General features: G+C 37.2%; 3 protein-coding genes and 1 pseudogene across 5 annotated transcripts; 2 read left to right on the top strand and 2 right to left on the bottom strand.

Annotated features, from left to right (window-relative positions):
- Positions 1 to 68: 68 nt before the first annotated feature.
- On the bottom strand, positions 69 to 7,427 carry GFA2 (gametophytic factor 2). The gene is made up of 18 exons (XM_008233117.3): positions 7,117 to 7,427; positions 6,900 to 6,996; positions 6,701 to 6,772; positions 6,263 to 6,348; positions 5,741 to 5,824; positions 5,624 to 5,662; positions 4,226 to 4,309; positions 3,406 to 3,450; positions 3,229 to 3,316; positions 3,025 to 3,089; positions 2,853 to 2,927; positions 2,123 to 2,195; positions 1,724 to 1,815; positions 1,537 to 1,608; positions 1,104 to 1,160; positions 920 to 968; positions 626 to 692; positions 69 to 493 (listed from the first exon to the last, which is right to left on the bottom strand). Exons 1-18 carry the CDS (start codon positions 7,201 to 7,203, stop codon positions 400 to 402), a joined length of 1,326 nt encoding a protein of 441 aa, XP_008231339.2. The 5' UTR covers positions 7,204 to 7,427; the 3' UTR covers positions 69 to 399.
- Positions 7,428 to 10,429: 3,002 nt separating this feature from the next.
- On the top strand, positions 10,430 to 13,881 carry LOC103330522 (FT-interacting protein 1 pseudogene; annotated as a pseudogene). The gene has a single exon (XR_016126952.1). The product of XR_016126952.1 is annotated as an FT-interacting protein 1 pseudogene (transcript).
- A 362-nt stretch (positions 13,882 to 14,243) lies between these two features.
- LOC103330521 (large ribosomal subunit protein eL6x-like) lies at positions 14,244 to 16,514 on the bottom strand. The gene is made up of 4 exons (XM_008233111.2): positions 16,160 to 16,514; positions 15,382 to 15,488; positions 14,720 to 14,901; positions 14,244 to 14,594 (listed from the first exon to the last, which is right to left on the bottom strand). The coding sequence occupies exons 1-4, from the start codon at positions 16,414 to 16,416 to the stop codon at positions 14,439 to 14,441; spliced, it is 702 nt and encodes a 233-aa protein (XP_008231333.1). The 5' UTR covers positions 16,417 to 16,514; the 3' UTR covers positions 14,244 to 14,438.
- Positions 16,515 to 17,020: 506 nt separating this feature from the next.
- PSRP2 (RNA-binding (RRM/RBD/RNP motifs) family protein) lies at positions 17,021 to 20,030 on the top strand. Of its 2 annotated transcripts, XM_008233110.2 has the most exons (4): positions 17,024 to 17,446; positions 18,640 to 18,741; positions 18,906 to 19,205; positions 19,761 to 20,030. In XM_008233110.2, exons 1-4 carry the CDS (start codon positions 17,132 to 17,134, stop codon positions 19,797 to 19,799), a joined length of 756 nt encoding a protein of 251 aa, XP_008231332.2. In that variant the 5' UTR covers positions 17,024 to 17,131; the 3' UTR covers positions 19,800 to 20,030. The 2 variants fall into 2 exon arrangements, with proteins under 2 accessions (XP_088908337.1, XP_008231332.2); XM_089052211.1 differs by lacking the exon at positions 18,640 to 18,741 and having other exon boundaries at positions 17,021 to 17,446.
- The last annotated feature ends 333 nt before the right edge of the window (positions 20,031 to 20,363 follow it).

The following is a 20,363-nucleotide window of genomic DNA, read 5'->3' as shown; positions in this document are numbered from 1 at the left end:
TGCAGTTAATTTACATGGCAGTTCAGATTCAGTTCCAAAAGAAAACATTTCAATCTGTGTTCAATATATTTGTGGCAAAAATAATTATGGACATGAACAAGTCCATTATGATTATAAGATTATAAGTCAATATGTACATTGTCACAAAATTACTGCATGATGATCACAGATCACCTCGCCTAAATGACAAGTACGGATTATGACTTGGAATTAAAAAAAAAAATATTACACAACCTTACAAATAGAACTGCTCAATTGGAATTTGGAACCTAAAATAACTCCGCTTCCAGAATGGGTGGATCCTTTTGCTATGCCTACTTCCTCTCATTCCTTCTCCTTCCAGCTATGCAAGACTAGAAAATATCTTAACAAAGAAAGAAACCTCTCCAGCCCATATTATCAAGATGCTCCGGCAGCGGCACGCTTACCATATTCCCCCTGCTCTTCTTTGGCAAACTCTTCAATTAATTCTCGTTGTCTTTGTGTCAGATTCCTGCGATACAATTACGCGTCAAGTTCTGAGTTACTTAGATAGAACACTGACTGAAAGTCTTTCTGGTCAAAACAGAGGTTACCATATTAACAAGCTATACTAACAAAATTGTTTGAAGCCAGGAGAACTTACGCTGGGATGCTGACATTGAAGTGCACATATTGATCACCAAACGAATAAGAGTTCCTTGTCTTGATTCCTGTTATCAATCAACAGGAAGAAAAGTGAGAACTGACTTTGTTTTATTCACATGAAGTGTAGATTGATAAATTGTATATTCAACCGAAATTACCAAACTGCAAAGTAAAATGGACATGCAGAGGAAACTAGGGCCTATCCAGGAGATGCAGTGGTAAACTCAAAATTCTTATCAGTGCTAGAAACTATCAACATAATTAGCAAAAAGCATGAATCCAATTTCCTGACCTTTCTTCTTTAGGACTACCTTCTGACCAGGTTGGGTGCCAGCACGGACCTGCAAATTAGAAAGCAACTTAAAATATTGCCACATTGAGTATTATAACAACAATAACCTCTACAGAAAATCAAATTTATCTGTCCTTTTCGGTTCAGAACATGTTGGTGACCATGCATGAGTTCCAAAACAAACCTTCAATACAACATCTCCAGTGAGAGTTGGGACCTGAATAGTTCCTCCCAGAATTGCCTGCAAAAAAAAAACATTTATTAAACCTCTATATACGAATAAATGAATATTTCTCAGTACAAGAAAGATGGGAAATCCCAAGTTACAAGAAAGAAACAGCACAGTAGGGAACTCCCCAAAACCATCATTTAAGATCCTTTAGTCTGCCTAGAAACATTATAACTCTCAAGAATCTATGAACAACCCAATAATCATAGAAACTGGAACAACAGAACTTTCATAATTTAGCTGCTTGGTGACCTCGAGGTAATTAGATTAGATACTGCCGAAGTGAAAATAGATCATTCTATTTCTCCATCTCATAATACTCTCCAAGATTTTCTTGCATTAAAGCATATAAACAACACTCTTGAGCACTACAAGATTTAAGCAGTACCTGAGTGATACTCAGAACAGCATCTACATGAATGTCGGCACCTTCCCTACGGAAAACTGGGTCTTCCCTAACCTGCAAACAGAATTAAGATGTACATTTGTAAGACAAAAGGATTATACATACTACCGTACCAATAATGAGAAAGAAAGCAAGGACGTCAACAGCGATTAGAACTTATGCAGGTCACCTTAACGGTAACATAAAGATCACCAGGTTGATTTCCGTCAGGATCAGCCCCACCACTGCTAAACACCCTTATAGTTTCATTGTCATCTACACCTGTAAATGGAAATAAAGTCATTACACCCACCATTACAGAAACAAGCAAATATAGTTCCAAGATTTGTAGTTCGACTTCTTTGCTGCAAATTATGATTCATGATTATTTTAACAAAATGACAAATAATTGCTTTTACGAGAGGCAACCCCACTCAAGTACATAAAATTCCATATATATATATGTGTGTGTGTGTGTGTGTGTGTGTGTGTGTATAACGATTCAGCAAAAATAATGATCCTTGGCAACAGAAAAACCACAATTATCCATTTGGAAGCAACCCCAATGCCTCAAAACTATTGGAAATACCTGGCATGATATCTAACTTGACTGACTTCATTCCAGTTGTGACTCGTTTCCCATTGCATGATTTGCAAAGTGTCTGAAACCAAAAAGTGATGTATTTCATTATAACTCATAACATTTAAAGAGTTATACAGTAAACATTTAGAACTAATACACAATAGGAATACAACATGAAATCGGAGCATAACCATTTAACATTACCCAAGTAGATCTATAAAGAAAGGAAGAGTTTTAAAACTCAATTCTTAACAAAGTAAATCTCATTGATATTCAGATACAAACCTATGCACAAAAGTGCCTAAGTGCATTACATGTATCTATAGGAACACATTAAAATTACATTCAGGAACTCATCTATAAGTATTCATGAAACTCAATTTCAAGCACACTATTATTCACACATAGGAAATCTTCCCATGTTGATTTTCATGTTTGTTTCACTTCCCCCACTTCTTTATTGAACAAAATACGTGCTTCATGAGAAAGTGGGAACAAACCAGCCCACACACACACACAGAGAACCATTCCAGTACGTAAGCAAATATCTAACAACAGCTGGCCAACAAAAGCAACAATAAAGCAAGTATGAAGTAACAACATTGGGACACTAGGCAGCAAACAAAGACTAAACTTAAAAAATGATGACACAACATGTCTGGAGAACAAAAATAGACAATTAAACTTGTTTGTTGAGTAGTGAAAATGAGTTATTATAGATAAGATGTGAACATACCGGGAAAGTTTTACCAGTTCCGCCACAGTGAGTACAAGTTGTCTGCATCCTAAATGGGCCAGTTTGCATGTAAGTCTGGATATGCAGAAAATCAATGGTTAACAAGAGCAGATGATGTGATATTCTTAATGATCAAATAAATGATAAGGTTTCTGTTCTTAGAAAAACTGACCATGCCAGACCCTTTACAGCGCTTACATGATTCAGGTCTGGTGCCAGGAGGAACACCACTTCCACCTGCAAAGATCCAAAGGCACAAGGAATCAGATAAGAGAGTTTCATTCAAATACTAATGAGCAAAAAACAACTGTAAATGCCACAACAGCATACTTTCAAAAGTAGCAAAGGCATTTAGAAATGAGCAGAATCAGCATACCGCAATCTTCACAGGCCACTGCAGCTGGAAATGTCACAGTTTTAGAACATCCCTGAACAGCTTCCATAAAGGAAAGTTCCAAAGAAACCTGCGTATTTTATGAAAAGAAATCCAGGTCATGAGGCAGATTCTAAAGCACATACACAGATCAACAATAAAAATGAAGAGGGATAAAACCTTGATATCTTGACCACCAAAATTCTGACGAAAAATGTTGAAGATCTAATCTCCATCGGAAACAGCACCCCGCCAATAACATGCACATATAATCCAAAGTGAATATAACATCCAAAAAAAGGCAAGAGCAAATAATAAGGAAACATATATGGTACTTCATTTTGTTGTAGAAAGTATGATATGATTTCTGTGATCATGAAGTTTGAAAGTTCATCAGTAAGAAACCAACAACCCCACATCACATACTAAATTGCAGTAGCACCGACCTTAACAAAACCAGTTGCAAATAATAGAAAGAAAGAGAAAGAAAAATAAGAAAGAGCCATGAAGCAGGAACATACGCTTAAATAGGAAAAAACTTCAAATTAGTGAAACAAAACAAACTAAACATAACATGTTTCCACCAGGGCTGGGGCTATCAAGATGATGTGTGAGTGGCATAACCATTTTCCAAGTTAAACTAGGAACTAAGCTTGAGATTGGAGTGTATCCAAATATAATGATATATAGTGCCACATCCACATCAAGATGAAAAAGATTATGTGATGGAAGAGGCTCCTTACACATCCTTGAAATTTTTTGTAAGTTCACAAATTACAACAGCTAGAATATACATAATATATTCACCAGCCACAAAAAAATGCCATGTTAAGTTTTCTTCATGGATGAAGTTGCATAACAGTTAGACTGCATGCAACACCAATTTTTTTTCTAAATGACACTTTTAGTTTACCAAAATTTTGATAAAAAATTTCAAAACTCCCAATGATAAAATATATCAACAATCAAACAAACCTTACTGTAAGGATAAAGTCATTACATTATCATCAAAGATATCTTTAAATGGATTCCTGAAATCATTGGGAAAGCCATTGCCTTGATCTTCAAATGCAGCATGGCCAACCTGCAAAAGTGTACTTAATGACATCAGTGCAGGCATAAATCAACAAAAGTGAATTAGACAAGGAACACGTAAAGCCATAGTACAACAGGAGTCCTTCAGTTGAGATCATCATGAAGCTAAAAGGTTTACTTGCCATCACATGGATTTCTAAATACTTAAAGCATTATCGTTTATAAAATGCCTCTCACCTTGAAAATGAAAATTTTCCACCAAATCATCTTAGTAGTTTCTTTTCAATGTGAAACATGGAGAACTACAATCAATTTCGATTTTCTAGGCTATAAGAGGTCTTCTATGTTTATTGAGAAGCACTCTGATTTTTATTTTATTTTTGGGGGGCGGTAAGAAGCAAACATTTTGTTCGACTTGCTGTGTTATTGTTATTGTTTGCTATTATAAATTAACAAAATATAAGGACCTTTCAAGTCTATGAAGATAAGGAATGGGATTATGGGCACCGATATGGACTTCAGAGGTAAACATATGTTAAAACCTTGGGAAACTCTAAATATGAATGGAGTTGAAAATAAATAGTAAGGGAAAAAAGCGGGAATTGCATAACTTAGTTCAAATTGTGCCAGATAAGAAAATTAAAAGAAAGCAAAATGCCCATGAGTAATGACAATAAAATGACCACGCAATTCCCTTGTTGACCACTCAAAAATCAGAATTGTCAGAATGCCAAACTAAATTACTATATCTTATAATATTCTGATCCCAAGGACCCCAAACTATCCAAATTGTAACTGAAACATAGTGGAAATCTCCATCTGGAATATAAATTGGGTAGAATTTGAATCCTACAATTCTCTTATATCACTTTAAAAAAAACATTTGAATGATTTGTCATCATTTTAATACACATAAGGATCTGAAGAACAAAACCAAATGAATTAGTCAAAATTAGTATAAGCCCTAAAGAAGCCCCAACTGGTTCCGCTAAGTCCAGCTAATCACAATTTTCAAAAGCCAATTAAAAATATTTAAAAAAACAGTGTTGCTGCCAACCACATATTAAAAATTATTTTAAAAGAAGTGAGAGACCAAAACAGAACTTGAAACTTCTATATCTTAGCACCACAAGAAATATCAACATGGATGCAAAACTGTTTACCCAAAGCAAATTTTACCCCCATCCAATGTAGTGTCATGTAATACTTACAAAAGCATTAAATACAAGGTGTTACGAGCAAAATACCAAGGACCTATTCCACATCCTACTCAGCAAGAAGCATCTCATCAGGGAGGTATTCGGCAGTTAATTGTTTAATAATCAAAGGTATAAGGCATAAAGATAAAGATCAGAAGTGAAACCTCATCATATTGTTGACGCTTTTCCTCATCTTTTAAAACCTACAACAAAAATTGACAAAGTTGCTTTTTAGTATGTTAATAGTAATAGTCAAGAACTTCGGGAATAGAAAAAATAACCTCATAGGCCTTTTGAACTTCTTGAAACTTCTTTTCTGCATCAGGATCATCTTTATTTGTGTCTGGATGGAGCTTCTTTGCTAGCTGCAAAATAAATAGAGGAGATGATGGATCAAAGTTAGCATGATTCAGAACAGAAAAAACTTGAACCGGGGAAGTAGAATACACATTCGGATTACAACAAACAATGAGTACAGCTGGAAAAACGACTAAACTTCCACTGACTAACTAGAATAGGTACTGACATTATGCCTTATCATTATACACTTCTTATTCTTCCAACAGCCGAACTAACATTATAGAAACTTTCTAAGAATTCTGGAAAACCACTTTAAATGTTGTAACCATTTTAGAATTATAGTTTTATATCCATTACAGTAAAAAATAAGAATCGCACCCAAAATCTTAACTGCATGTCCAAGGTATGTTGTAGATTTCACACATTTATCCATGCTATAAGACTTGAGTAAGTATTTAAATATGTACATTAAGAAAAAGGGAAGTGAAGCAAAGAAAACCTACCCCATAATAAGCTTTCTTTATTTCTGATGCATTTGCATTCTTGCTTACACCCAGTGTATCATAGTAATCTCTTGTGGACATAGATGCTGGCGCATAAAAGGCAGGACAAGCCCCATAATTAAATTCCACATACTCACTTATGTTCTTAGTATCAAAATGAACAAATAATGGCATGATATTGCAAGAAAGTACCCAATAAAGTATAGAAATCCTTGAGCTCCAGTTCTTTTCCACATAACATTTATACCAAAAAAAATTCATAATACGTAGTTTTTCAACTTAAACTAAAGACACAGTTTCATGGTATGTCAAAATCAGACAGGATTTGAATGAGTAAATTATCCCGAATAATTGACGTGCACAATTGCATAAACAAGAATATATTTGTATACACTTGAACAAATAAAGAAAATGAAAACATATGAATGTGTCTGGTACCAGTTCCATGAATTGATCTTGCAGCGAACCAATTGGTATTCAGAGCTCCAAGCAACCAACTTTTTCTACAAACTGCAAAAAAAGGAGGGGGGAGAGGGAAGAGAAAAGGAAACAGAAACAAAAGAATCCATTAAAGGGGGGAATAAGAAATTTAATGCTCAGTAGAATTCAAAAAACGAAAAGTGGGTGTTTGACCTACCATTATTAGTAGTAGTATAATTTCCTAAAACCCCAGAATTGTTGCAAACCCCAGTCTTGAATGTCCTATAACCGCCTCCAAGCATCCTCCCGCATGCCTGTCAGCAAATCAAACATTATTCAAAGTTAAAAAGCGAAAAGAAAAACAAAAATAATAGGAAATGACAATAATCAGTACAATTAATATCGAAGAAAGGAGAAATAATGAGGAATCATACGGAGGATGTAGGGTTGTGGATGGGGTTGGAGGCAAAAGAGCGACGAGCGAGCCAGTGGGCAAGCCTGACGCCATTGGAGCGAACCATTTGGGAAAGCTGGACGAACCACCCAAAAAGATCAAGTCTTTCGTGGAGTTGGGCTTTTCTAGGGTTTTTGGCGCTGTGATAAACCCTCGAGAAACCCTAAATTTGGAGTCTTTGAGACAGTGATCGAAGGTTCTAGTAGTAGTTGATGGAAGAGAGAGAGAGAGCGAGAGAGAGAAGGGCCCTGGCCCAATCTTGTGGGAGACACTTTTTCTATTGTTTTGCAAATAAATTATCAAAAAGAGATAATTATAATTAGCGTGTGTTAAGGATCTAATTTTAGCGAATGCGTGCGTGTGTGGTAGAGACCGTTGGCTACTTGCAGTTTGAGGTCATGTGGCCAAGCTGTAGTTTTTCAACTGCCGGTAACCTAGTTAGGCCATATCCAGTCACAAGGCTGAATGTAGTCGGGGCTGAAAATTTAGCCCTTGAAATATTAATTTTAAAAAAAAATAATGGATGGTTTAATTTTTCGATCTCCAGTCATGTATGACTATATTTTAAGACTCTTCTTATTTTATTATTTTAAGAAAAATTATGGTACAACACTCATATGTTTCATAACTATGTATTGTTTAATTTAATTAAATTACGATTTAGAGACAATATTTTTTAATTTATATATATTTTTAAACAAAATGAATTTCAAACATTTAAAAACGGTTTTAAATAAATAAATAAAAAATAACTTGTCAATCAATGATTCTGACCTCCAACGATCAAAAACCAATTATATATATATATTTAAAACAAAATGAATTTAAAAACATTTAAAAAGGTTATTAAAAATAAAAAATAAAAACCTAACAGCTAGCAGACTTTATCGATGACGTCAATGAGCCTTTAATATTGGCTATTAGATCTGCAGTTGCACGAGATGTTTCGTGCTTTCCTCTTAAAAGCCCACAAAAAAATTTGGTCTAGGCCAAAGGGCCAAATATGGCCAAAAAATTTGTTAGCCCATGGTTGAAGATTGGTTTTTGCATTATTTTAGGGCTATATTTGACATATGACCCATGACAAGAAACTAGGTTGTGCCTTGACTTGGCTCTCTTATTTCTTATTTTTTATTTATTTCTTATCCAAGCCATATTGGAAAGAAAGGAGTTGGAAAAGAGGACTTCGGTGCATGAGTAGCTCCGTCCATTTGGGAATGCTTATGTGGGAAGCACTTCAGCTCTTATAGACCTTTTTATAAGTGCAAAATTTATTGATTCTTGAAGAAACATCTAGTAGAAAGCTCTTTTGTGACCTAGAATTACACTATCAGAACATGTTTTTCGTTGTCAGAAAGTGCTTGTAGCATTTTCAGAAACAATCTCAACAACTTGAGTTAAAAATCCCTCACTACTTTATTGTATTTTATTCTAAGGAAAAGGGGAAAAAATACATGGAGAAAGGTTGATCTATTGTAAGATTCACAACACAATTTTGTGAGATGAATTTTGTTGACGCTTGGTATATATCGAGCTCGTCTGCCCAATGAAAACATAACACGTGGACCTTGCGTACCACTTGGCGGAAAACAACCAAACCATCCTCCATCTCGCCTCGGCCTTGGAGCTACCTTGGGGACATTCGAAAGGATATGAATCAGTCATGTCGACGACAAGACCTCTCCTGACAAGAAGTTCGCCCCACCTCAGAACGAGTGCCCATGTCCTCTCAAAAGCCACGTGTGAACTACCTAACCCACCGCCTGACCAGATGGGACTACGGCCGTGCAGTAGGCTACTTTGTTCGCACTCGCCCCCTAATGAAGATGTGGATGAACCCCGACCGTCCGCCACCTGACAACTTGATGTGACACAAACGGCTAGGCTCCGAGTTGAAGTGACTGGCTCGTAAATTATCTTGTTTAAACCCCCTATAAATAGAATCCACCATGCTTGTAAGAAGGGACCTTTTTTCTTGAGAGTCTTGAAAGAATAATAATATACATGGAATTCACAAAGAGTTTTCTGTTACTTATCCTTGCTCTTATCCCAAAATAAACCCGACACAACGAACCAATTCTCCTCACCTTCTCGCTCAGGAATTGCATTAAGTATTTGTATACGTTAGCCACTGGAAATTTGTGGATAAAACAAATTTGAATTGTTGGTCAAGTTAATGTTTGGCAGAACGTGTGATTCAGTAAGTATGTAATTAATATTAATCCTTCGAAGGTATCTGCCTCATGTTCCACCCCATCATTGGCTCAATTAAATAAAATATTTTCATGTACGATACGAGCACAAGTTCAAAATATGAGTCCTTTTGTTAATATGATGTTCTAAAGTTCAAACAGTCAGATATGGCAAAACCACTGACAGACAGATCACTGCATTCATAACAGAACATGAGAAGAACAATGATTGATCCAACAACACTCAAATATTCAAAAACATAATGAAGTCAAGCAATGAATCACATGGTCTTCCTAACAATGTAATGGTTAAAGTAGAAAAGAAATAATAATAATGACAAACCAAAACTTTGACAGAATCAAAATGAGGGAGGCAACAATAATAAATAAGTTGAAGGTAAGAGAGAGTAGAAAGCAGAAAGCAAAGCATCTTTGATCACAACTCATAAACCATGCAGCTTCAGATTTTTGCTTTTTCTTTCTTTCTTAGGCTCCAACTATGCCTTTCATAGCCCTTTCTTTTCCTAACTTTCTTTACTTTACACTTCATGAAATTCAGATTGCTGCCTAGCCAAGAAAGGGATGTCCCTTCAACACACACAGATTCAAGTGAATAAATTTTTAATCAGATGACAGTTATACCCTTGATCATAAGAAGAAAAGGATCTCTGAGATTTGATTCTTCATGCCAAAGAAAAGCTAGCCATGTAAGTTTCTTACAGAGGCTTCAAGAACATTTTATTCGTTTTGTACATAAAAAACACAAAAGTTAGCTTTAATTCTTCATCATGTTTAGAGGCTCTTACCTCAGCAAACAAAAAAGAAACAGAATTGAGATGATTCCCAAGCAATGCAGAAGTAATATAAAATAAAACAAATTTTGCTTGAAGCATTTGGGACAAAATTAATGAGATAATATTGCCTTCTTTGAGAATTATATGAATGACAGACTTTCCCACACTTTTATAAGAAGTTTAAGGCTTCCCTCCATTTTTTTTCGGCTATCTTTCGATTTATAACAGAACTGACAGGCATGGCAGCTTCTTCATCAAAACATTCTTTGCTTCACCAAAATAGCATAGTACCACAGTGCAAGAGAAAGAACCTGAACATTCCTTTTTTTTTTTCTTTTTAATTTTGTTCCTTCCTACATAAAACTTCTTTGCTTCTGAAGCTTATTTCAGATTGCTTGAGGGGTGTCACTTCCTCTAGATTCTCACGGTAGCCAAGTAAGCAAAAGGAGAATGAAGCTGGTATTAGAAGTGGTAGATGCTCATGATCTTATGCCCAAAGACGGTGAAGGGTCTGCTAGTCCATTTGTAGAAGTTGATTTTGTAAACAAGCTTAGCCGAACCAAAACTGTTTTAAAGAACCTCAACCCCATTTGGAACCACAAACTTTTCTTTGATATCGACCAAACACGAAACTTCCATCACCAAACCATTGAAGCCTCTGTCTACCATGAGAGGAGATCACCTACTCCTGGCCGAAACTTCCTTGGAAGAGTAAGAATTCCTTGCTCAAATATTGTCACGAAAAGTGAGAAAGCTTATCAAAGATTCCAGTTAGAAAAGAAGTGGTTTTTCTTATCCGTCAAGGGTGAGATTGGTTTAAAAGTATATACTTCACTAGAAGCTGAACCAAAATCTCCTCCATATTCTCCACCACAACTACTAGAAGACTCTCCTTCTAATTCTCAACAACCACCAGAACACCCAACTTCTAGTCCCTCTGCTCCTCCAAATACAGAAAGCACAAGAACTAATAGCATAGTATTGGCTACTATTCCCAAAGAAAAAGTCCCTGTAGTAGATAACACTACAGTTATCACAGCAGAATTCAACAAAAAAGTTGCTGCGGTTGCTTTGATTGAAACAAATTCTTCTGCTGCAGCAGCCGGGTCTAGCATTAGTGATCCTGCACAAGATCCAAAGGAGGAGATAAAAGAGCCAGTTGAAGTAAAAGCTGAAACAGCGCATCACATACACAAGCATCAAGTTCTGCAGCAACCAGGCAAATCAGTAGAAATACAACATCAAGGTTTCCCATTAACCATGCGGCCAGCTCAACCGGAAGCCCATCATAACCACCAAGATGACTATGAACTGAAAGACACCAACCCACAGCTCGGTGAGAGATGGCCAAATGGTGGAGCACATGGGGGAAGAGGATGGATGAGTGGTGAGAGATTTACAAGCACTTATGACCTTGTTGAACAAATGTTTTATCTTTTTGTTCGCGTTGTGAAAGCCAAAGAACTCCCTCCCAGCTCCATTACCGGAAGCTGTGATCCTTACGTGGAAGTAAAGCTGGGAAACTATAAGGGAAGAACAAGGCATTTTGAGAGGAAAATGAATCCAGAGTGGAACCAGGTGTTTGCTTTCTCAAAAGATCGAATTCAATCATCAGTGGTAGAAGTTTTTGTCAAAGATAAGGAGATGATTGGAAGAGATGATTATCTTGGAAGGGTGGTTTTTGACTTGAATGAGGTTCCAACCAGAGTTCCACCTGACAGCCAACTGGCTCCTCAGTGGTACAGACTAGAGCACCGCCGCGGAGAAGGGAAGGTTAGGGGTGAGATCATGCTTGCAGTTTGGATGGGAACACAGGCTGATGAAGCCTTTCCAGATGCATGGCATTCAGATGCTGCAGCTGTCTATGGTGAGGGTGTTTTTAATATCAGATCAAAGGTATATGTATCACCAAAACTATGGTACCTGAGGGTGAATGTGATTGAAGCTCAGGATGTGCTGCCCAATGACAGAAGCCGCCTTCCAGAAGTCTTTGTCAAAGCTCAAGTTGGAAACCAAATGCTCAGGACCAAGATATGCCCAAGTCGGACTGCTAATCCATTATGGAATGAAGATTTAGTCTTTGTGGCAGCTGAGCCTTTTGAGGAGCAACTGGTTATTACAGTCGAGGATCGAGTCCACCCTTCGAAAGATGAGGTGTTGGGGAAAATAAGCATGCCAATTGACATGTTTGAGAAGCGGCTTGACCACAGGCCAGTTCATTCTCGCTGGTTCAATCTTGAGAAGTATGGTTTTGGTATCTTGGAGCCTGATAGGAGGAAGGAGCTCAAGTTTTCTAGTAGAATTCACCTGAGAGTTTGTCTTGAAGGTGGATACCATGTACTCGATGAATCAACCATGTATATAAGTGATCAAAGGCCAACAGCAAGGCAGCTTTGGAAGCAGCCTGTTGGGATTTTGGAAGTGGGCATTCTAAGTGCACAAGGGCTTCTTCCAATGAAGATGAAGGATGGCCGAGGGAGCACAGATGCTTATTGTGTAGCCAAGTACGGCCAGAAATGGGTTCGCACCAGAACAATTCTTGACACATTCAATCCTAAATGGAATGAGCAGTACACATGGGAAGTTTACGACCCCTGCACCGTGATAACATTGGGAGTTTTCGATAACTGCAACCTAGGTGGAGGTGAGAAACAAACACCTGCTGCAGGCAATGCAGCAAGAGATTCACGAATTGGGAAGGTACGTATTCGACTATCAACACTTGAAGCTCATCGGATGTACACACATTCGCACCCACTCCTAGTTCTACAGCCTAATGGAGTGAAGAAAATGGGAGAGCTCCAACTAGCAGTTCGATTCACCACCCTCTCTATTGCTAACATGATATATGTTTATGGGCACCCCTTGCTGCCAAAAATGCATTACTTGCATCCTTTCACAGTGAACCAAGTCGATAATCTACGATACCAAGCCATGAATATTGTAGCAGTGAGACTTGGCAGAGCTGAGCCACCTCTTAGGAAAGAAGTGGTGGAGTACATGTTAGATGTTGATTCTCACATGTGGAGCATGAGAAGAAGCAAAGCTAACTTCTTTCGAATTATGTCACTACTTTCTGCCATGTTTTCTATGAGCCGGTGGCTTGGTGATGTATGCAATTGGAAGAACGGGGTCACCACAGTTCTTGTCCACATTCTCTTTCTGATATTGATTTGCTACCCAGAGTTGATACTTCCAACTCTTTTCGTCTACATGGTCCTCATTGGAATGTGGAACTACAGGTTCAGGCCTAGACATCCTCCTCACATGGATACCAAGCTTTCATGGGCAGAGTCAGTTCACCCGGATGAGCTTGATGAAGAGTTTGACACATTTCCGAGCTCTAGACCCCACGATATAGTTCGAATGAGGTACGACAGGATCAGAAGTGTAGCAGGAAGGATACAGACAGTTGTAGGTGACATAGCAACACAAGGGGAGAGATTTCAGTCTCTACTGAGCTGGAGAGACCCAAGAGCAACCAGCCTTTTCATACTGTTTTGCCTTTGTGCATCTGTGGTTCTTTATGTGGCCCCATTTAGAGTGGTTGCTTTAGTTGCAGGGCTGTATTACTTGAGGCACCCCAGGTTCCGAAGCAAGCTGCCTTCTGTACCCAGCAATTTCTTCAGGAGATTGCCCGCTCAGACCGACAGCTTACTCTGAAACTAATTTGTGGCAATTCCTGCGGAAACTGTAACGTTCATGTAACCTTGTTCATCTAACCTTGTTCGAGTTTGAATAAATGCCCTGTTTGAATTCCCTTTGCAACAACAGGGGCTCCCCTCTCAATAAAATAGAACTTTCAACTATGATCACACAATGAACAATGTAAATTATTATTGCATTGTAGCTGAGTTTTATACTCGTCATGTCGGTTTTCAATTTGTTGGCTGCTACTCCTTATAACTCAATAAAAATAGTAAGGTTTCTGCACACATACAACCATCTTCAACGCATTTATCCTAAGAATTCTGTTTTTATACTTCAATTTAAGCACCCCAAAAGAAAGGTTTCCATAATATTATCCTAAACCCTAAGCAACCAACAAGTTGATCATCTCACATGACCGCACTAAGGCTGTAATATTAGAAAACATGGCATGTAATGGGAGAGAGTAGAGATCCTAGGTTCAAACCTCCTTTAATAAAATAGAAAAGGAAAAAAACATTCGCACAATGCATGATCTAAAGTAACATCCGATGAGATGTCAATTACAAATTAAACTTAAAGAGTACAACCACTAAGATCAAGTTCAAACAAAAATGGAACAATTTTAGATAGAAAAGCAAAATCTAACACTTTTCAGTTTCTTCAATCTAAAAAACAAGCTCGTGAGGCTTCATGCCTTGCTTGAGAGAAAACCTTGCAGCCAAATAAGTCTTCAAATCTGAAACTCCCTCGATGGATTTAATCAATGGTGTATCAACAGCCTTCTGGTCATCTTTTTTCCCCTGTGGAAGTACAGTTTTCTCCTACAATTTGAAGAAGGAAATCAAAGGTTAGAAGAAAAGAACAAAAAGACGGCCAAAGAACAAACATAGACAGTATACACTTGAAAAAAGATAAAATATTTTTTTTAATAAAGAAAAACCCCAACCTCTTTCTCTGCTTCAAAGAACTCGCCTTCACCCTTCTTTTTCTTCTTCTGGACTTCCTTTGAAAAATACTTGTCATCAAACTTATCCACGTTAACCCCAGAGATGTCAACCTTGGTTGAAGTTCCAATCACGTAAGCTTGGTTCACACGTCTAAGAGGAACACCGTTAATCTTGAATGGTCCTGAAATGACAAGAAAGAACGACAGTTAGAAACACTCCAACTTTGAAATCTAAGGCACGCAGGGATTATGAAAAAAAAAAGGGAAGGGAAATGCTCAACAAAACTACAAATCACATCATCTGGCACCGCCTAATGGTTCTTTTCAAAACAGACGTGCACAGCCAAATGGCTCTATTGAACTTCCATTCAAACACACTAACAAAATTTAATCACTTTTATCACACATGTAAACAATGACCTTGTTCCATGTACTGAATGACCAACACTTTTCTTTGTATTACATACGTGCTTGATCAAACCAAATAATCATCTCCATATGAAATCAACCAGCAGAACAATTGACACAAACATTAAGCACTAATAAATTTGATAAGAAAGAATTAAAACAGATGAAAGAACATTTTTTCATCATTGTTCTTGCACCAATAACATACAAGACAAAAAACAAAAACTTAATTAAGGAAAAAAAAAAGAACTTACCAGTGACCAAAAGCAAGCCAGATGAGAGCTGCTTCAGAAACACAACCCTCTTCCCCTTGAACCTCCCAGCAAGAAGGATCAACACAGTACCAGGAGTAATGCTATCTCTACAAGATATGAAGAAAAGAAAATACCAAAAAATTACTAACGATATAAACAAAAAAAACATAGAGAGATTACAGAAGATCAAAAACTGCTTCTCAAACATAAACAATTTACTTCCGCTTTAAGGTAAGCAACTGAAAAAGAAAATAAAACATTCCCATCTCACAATTTATGTTTTTTTGGTAAAAAAAGATATCTAACTTCTAATCTCTATATCCTAACCAATATTGAACAAAGGAAAGATGATAATATCCTCAAACACCCAAAGGGGGAAAAACAAAACTCAAATAACAAAGTAAATACTTTCTCAAACCCCAAACCAAGGGGACCGTCCAATGCATATCTTCACTTTCTATGTTCCCAATTTCTTTTTTCATAATTGACATGGGTATTGGAAATCAAAGAAGGAATCCCAATAAACAGAACTTAATAGAATGCACACACCAATCAGATAAAAAAGTAGTCACTCACAAGAGAGAAAAAATAAGCTCACAGGTAAACACATTTTCTCCGAATCCACACACATTAAGGCATCCATTCAAACCATTTCCCCACATTACGGAAAAAGGAAACCAAACCCAATAACATAACACAGTCAAAGAAACCCATTGATAAATACATAAATGCGCACAAATCCATAGAGATAGATACAGAAAAACAGAGAGATAGGGACCTGAGCTTTGTGGGTTTGGGCTTGCGCTTGTTGACCAGTGGCGTCTTGACATCATCGGCGGGGTAAAACTTAGGCGGCTTCACAGCAGGGACGTCAGCCGCGGGCTTCTTGTCGTGGCGAGGGAAAGCGCCGCCGTTTTTGGCCTTGATAGCCCAAAGCCCTCGCTTGTGGTACATCTTCGACCTCGAGTATTTCCCAATCCCTCTAATCAGATCTGGGTTCCTGGTCACCTTTGGGGTCCTCTGCTTCGGCGCCATCGTCAAATCTTTGTAAGAGTCTCTCACTGGTTCTCCGTCTCCGAAAGGCTCAGCCACAAACACTGAGTAAGAAACTGGTGTGTATATATATGGGCCGAACCCTTAAAACCCTCAGACCTACCTGCAAAATGGGGTACTCGCGCTATCACTTTAACTCACAAGGAAGGAAATGACAATTTTGGCCACCTCCATTTCAATTAGGTCTCTATAATTTCTAAGCCTAATTTTTTAATTTTTTATTTCAAACTTCCTATTAAGGGGTTGATCTCGATAATATACTAAACTCACGAACATTAATTTTTATTGTTTTAATTAGGGTAGCGAATCTATCCCTTGCACTCAAATTCGAATTTTTTTTTCTTATTATAATTAATTTGGACTAGTTCAGACTCTTACTGGTATTAAAAATTATGTTTAATTTACTTATTTATTATTTTTTAAAATGCAATTCACTATCTTTTTTATAAAAAAAATGTAATTTAATATTTTATTTAGTAAAGTAATTTACTTTTACTGCAAAAGAAAAAGAAGTTCAATCATATCTCACCCGCGGGTGAGATACCTTGGACCAAAATCCCAGCTAGATAATGAGATAATGAAATTGAAGCCTCCTCAGTCTGAGCTCTTTTCCCACCCTCACTCTTTCACTCTGCTTTGGAACCCCATTCACTTTTCTCCTCTTGTTCATAATCACAACCAATAGCCCAGGAAAAAAATGGCTACAATCTCATCCCTACTATCACCACCCAATCTCCTTCACCATCCCACAAAACCCATCAAAGCCGCACCAAAACTGTCTCTCCAAATCCTCAAACCAACCCAATTTCAGGGCTTTCACAAACTCACTTCCTCTTATATGATTCTGACCCCCCGACATTCACAAAGAGTCTTTGCTGTTGCCGAAGAAGTCGCAGCCGACCCGTCTTCTAAAGCGGCCAGGAGAGTTTACATTGGCAACATTCCCAGGACTGTGGATAATGCTGAGCTTACCAAAATTGTTGAAGAACACGGAGCTGTAGAGAAGGCTGAGGTTTTTGGCTTTTCATTTTCATTTTATTTTATTTATTTATTCTGTCTCGTTTTTGTGTTTTTCCATGCATTTTTGTGGTTTTTTAATTGTTGGGTTATTGAAGATTTGAGAACTCGGTATGATAAGTATTTGATACTTGGCAGCCACTACATTTATGTTTGGGTTCATATTAGTATTGGATTAGTTAGCTTGAGAAGAATAGGTTGGTTGGGTTAATATGTAGCATCATGGGCACCCTAGCTTAATTGGTGCAAGGGAACTTCAGTGTTGCATGGTAATTCGTTGATTGGAACTGAACTAAGAGTAGTTTACAACGGTTGGTGGGGTGGAGCTCCTCCGTCAGCTGGTATACGAACCCGAGGCTGCCAATAGGTTTTACTTACATGCATATGGTGTCTGTCCTGTTTGACAATTGCATTCAAAGTTGCAGTTCTAGATTCTAAATGTGATGTTAAATAATAAGAGTGGACTAATAGCTTAGTTGGAACTTCATCCTGGGAATCGTATTTTTAACCTCATGAGCTTGAATACTTCAATCTTGGTCATTACCAGCAATACCCTTAATATATGCATAAAATCTTGTCATGAATTTGATTTTGCCTGTCACAAATCTTTAGTTATTTTGATCATTCCTTTCAATGACAAATAATTCACATGTAGTCATATCAATATAAGACAACACTGAAAGCTTGAAGATAATGCAGCTATCAAAACATATGATCCTAATCTGGTGCTTTAACAATATCTTTTGAGCTGTTCTACTTATAATTTCATCTTGATTTTGTAAAGCAGCATGCCAAGACCTTGTTACTGTTTCTCGATATGTTTTCCTGATCTTGTATTATTGTATTTGTCATTGACAGTCAAACCATTTACTCTTTTCATGCTTGAGCATGGTTTATAAATACCATACTTGAGATAACTGAGGATTTGCTAGTAACCCCGTAAGCTTTTACCAGAAAATTTTGGCTGAATATTTTAAATGCTTGTGCAAGTATCAATGTGAAGAATTTACTATTGTAAAATCCAAGGTGGGAGATATGTATGGCTGAGCAAGAGAATGAGGATTTATTTGGCAACTTTTTTTCAATATATAGAATGTTGTGTTTTTTTTTTCCCTGAGTTGACTGTAATATAAATAACATAGAAAATAAATAAAAGAGATGACTTTCCTCCCTTCCTTTGGGTCATAGGTGATGTTTGATAAGTACTCTGGAAGAAGTCGCCGATTTGCATTTGTTACAGCAAAGACTGTTGAAGATGCAAATTCCATTGTTGAAAAACTGAATGGAACTGTAAGTGTTGCCAAGGTTCATACGTTTTATTGATTAAAATACTCTTAAAGAATTCATCTAGTATAAAGTGTACTTCCTCTGCCCTCTATCGGCACTTTTTCAATTTGTTTAGTAAAATTTTATTAATTGTCAAAAACGTTAATTCCATCTGGTTGTTAATGCAGGAGATTGGAGGACGTGAAATCAAAGTAAACATAACCGAGAAACCCCTGCTACAAGCAGACGTATCACTTCTTCAGGCAGAAGAGTCCCAATTCATTGACAGCCCCCATAAAGTGTATGTTGGAAATCTTGGAAAGGACGTAACTACGGATACACTCAAAACCCTCTTCTCTGAGAAGGGAAAAGTTCTTAGCGCAAAGGTTTCCCGGGTTCCAGGGACTTCAAAATCTAGTGGTTTTGGGTTTGTTTCTTTCTCCTCCGAGGAGGATGTAGAAGCTGCCATCTCATCTTTCAACAATACTGTAAGTTTCTAGCTGTTGTTCCAAATTTTAGAGGAAGCTGGAAATCAAACTATACATACATATAGTTGCCTGCTTGTTCATATTCTTTCTTATATATGTTCTTATGGAAGTTTTCATATGACTGGCAACATAAACCATTATTGAAATTCAATGACGCAAAAGCTAGAATTACTAGCCAATTTTCAAATTTGCAGGTGCATGGTGTATTTTGTCTCTAGTTGCTTCTGTTGTCTGCATAAATTCCTGCTAATTCTTGTATGATATCTATCACGAATCAATATACCCTTTCTCACCATCCATGATTTATACTTCTTTGTGGTTTCCATCCTGGTGATTTTCACATGTTACAAACAATAATTATAATCATGAAGTATGGTGGTTATATTTTCGTTAGGATGGATATTGCTTTCCTCATTAGTTTCCTGGAACTGATTATTTCTTTATTGCAAATAATTGGAACTGTTTGAGCATTTGTTTCCTTAGCAATTTTGATCAGTTGGTATCCAATTTTTCACGGTTAGACAATTTATTTCTATTAATTACTGTTCTTTGCAGTTGTTTGAAGGGCAACAAATTCGTGTAAACAAGGCATAGTAAAGCTGGCAGAACACTTGGTTTTGGAGAGTTTGTACTTGTATCTATTGTATCAGAAATTAGGATAGGCTATTTATGGAACAAAAATCAGTGTTTTTTTTAGTTTCTACTGGTTTTGATCTTAATGAACGATTTTGTCAAGACCTTGATGTTTTCTAGCCGTTCCTGGTAGAAGCTGTCTGGATTTATAGTTATCAAAACGTATGAGAATGACATGGCATGATTAGTGCATCTTGTGATGGTTCTCTGACCAATACGGGTTTAAACAGCGTAATACAAATCTGGTTTGTTCAAGCTGGATTTGGTTGAAATTGTCTCGAATTTGTACTAAACTCGGGCGTCCTTTGTGTTCAAGTAATTTTGCTCAAGCTTCGTTGTTGTAGATTTGGTTGAACTTGAGCTGGTTTATTAGAATATAAGAATGGTTTTTTTTATTTTGGGTGAAAAAAAGTTGGGGAGGGGAGGCTGCCCCATCTCAAGGTCAAGGCATATTAAGGCCTTAACTCCTTTTTTGGTTTTTACATATAACCCATCAAAAGGAATTGTTGATAACGGGCCTCGAAC

Source organism: Prunus mume, linkage group LG5 (genome assembly GCF_029339155.1).
Source record: "Prunus mume cultivar Tortuosa linkage group LG5, ASM2933915v1, whole genome shotgun sequence".
NCBI lineage: Eukaryota > Viridiplantae > Streptophyta > Magnoliopsida > Rosales > Rosaceae > Prunus > Prunus mume.
This window is presented reverse-complemented; position numbering and strand designations above follow the sequence as displayed.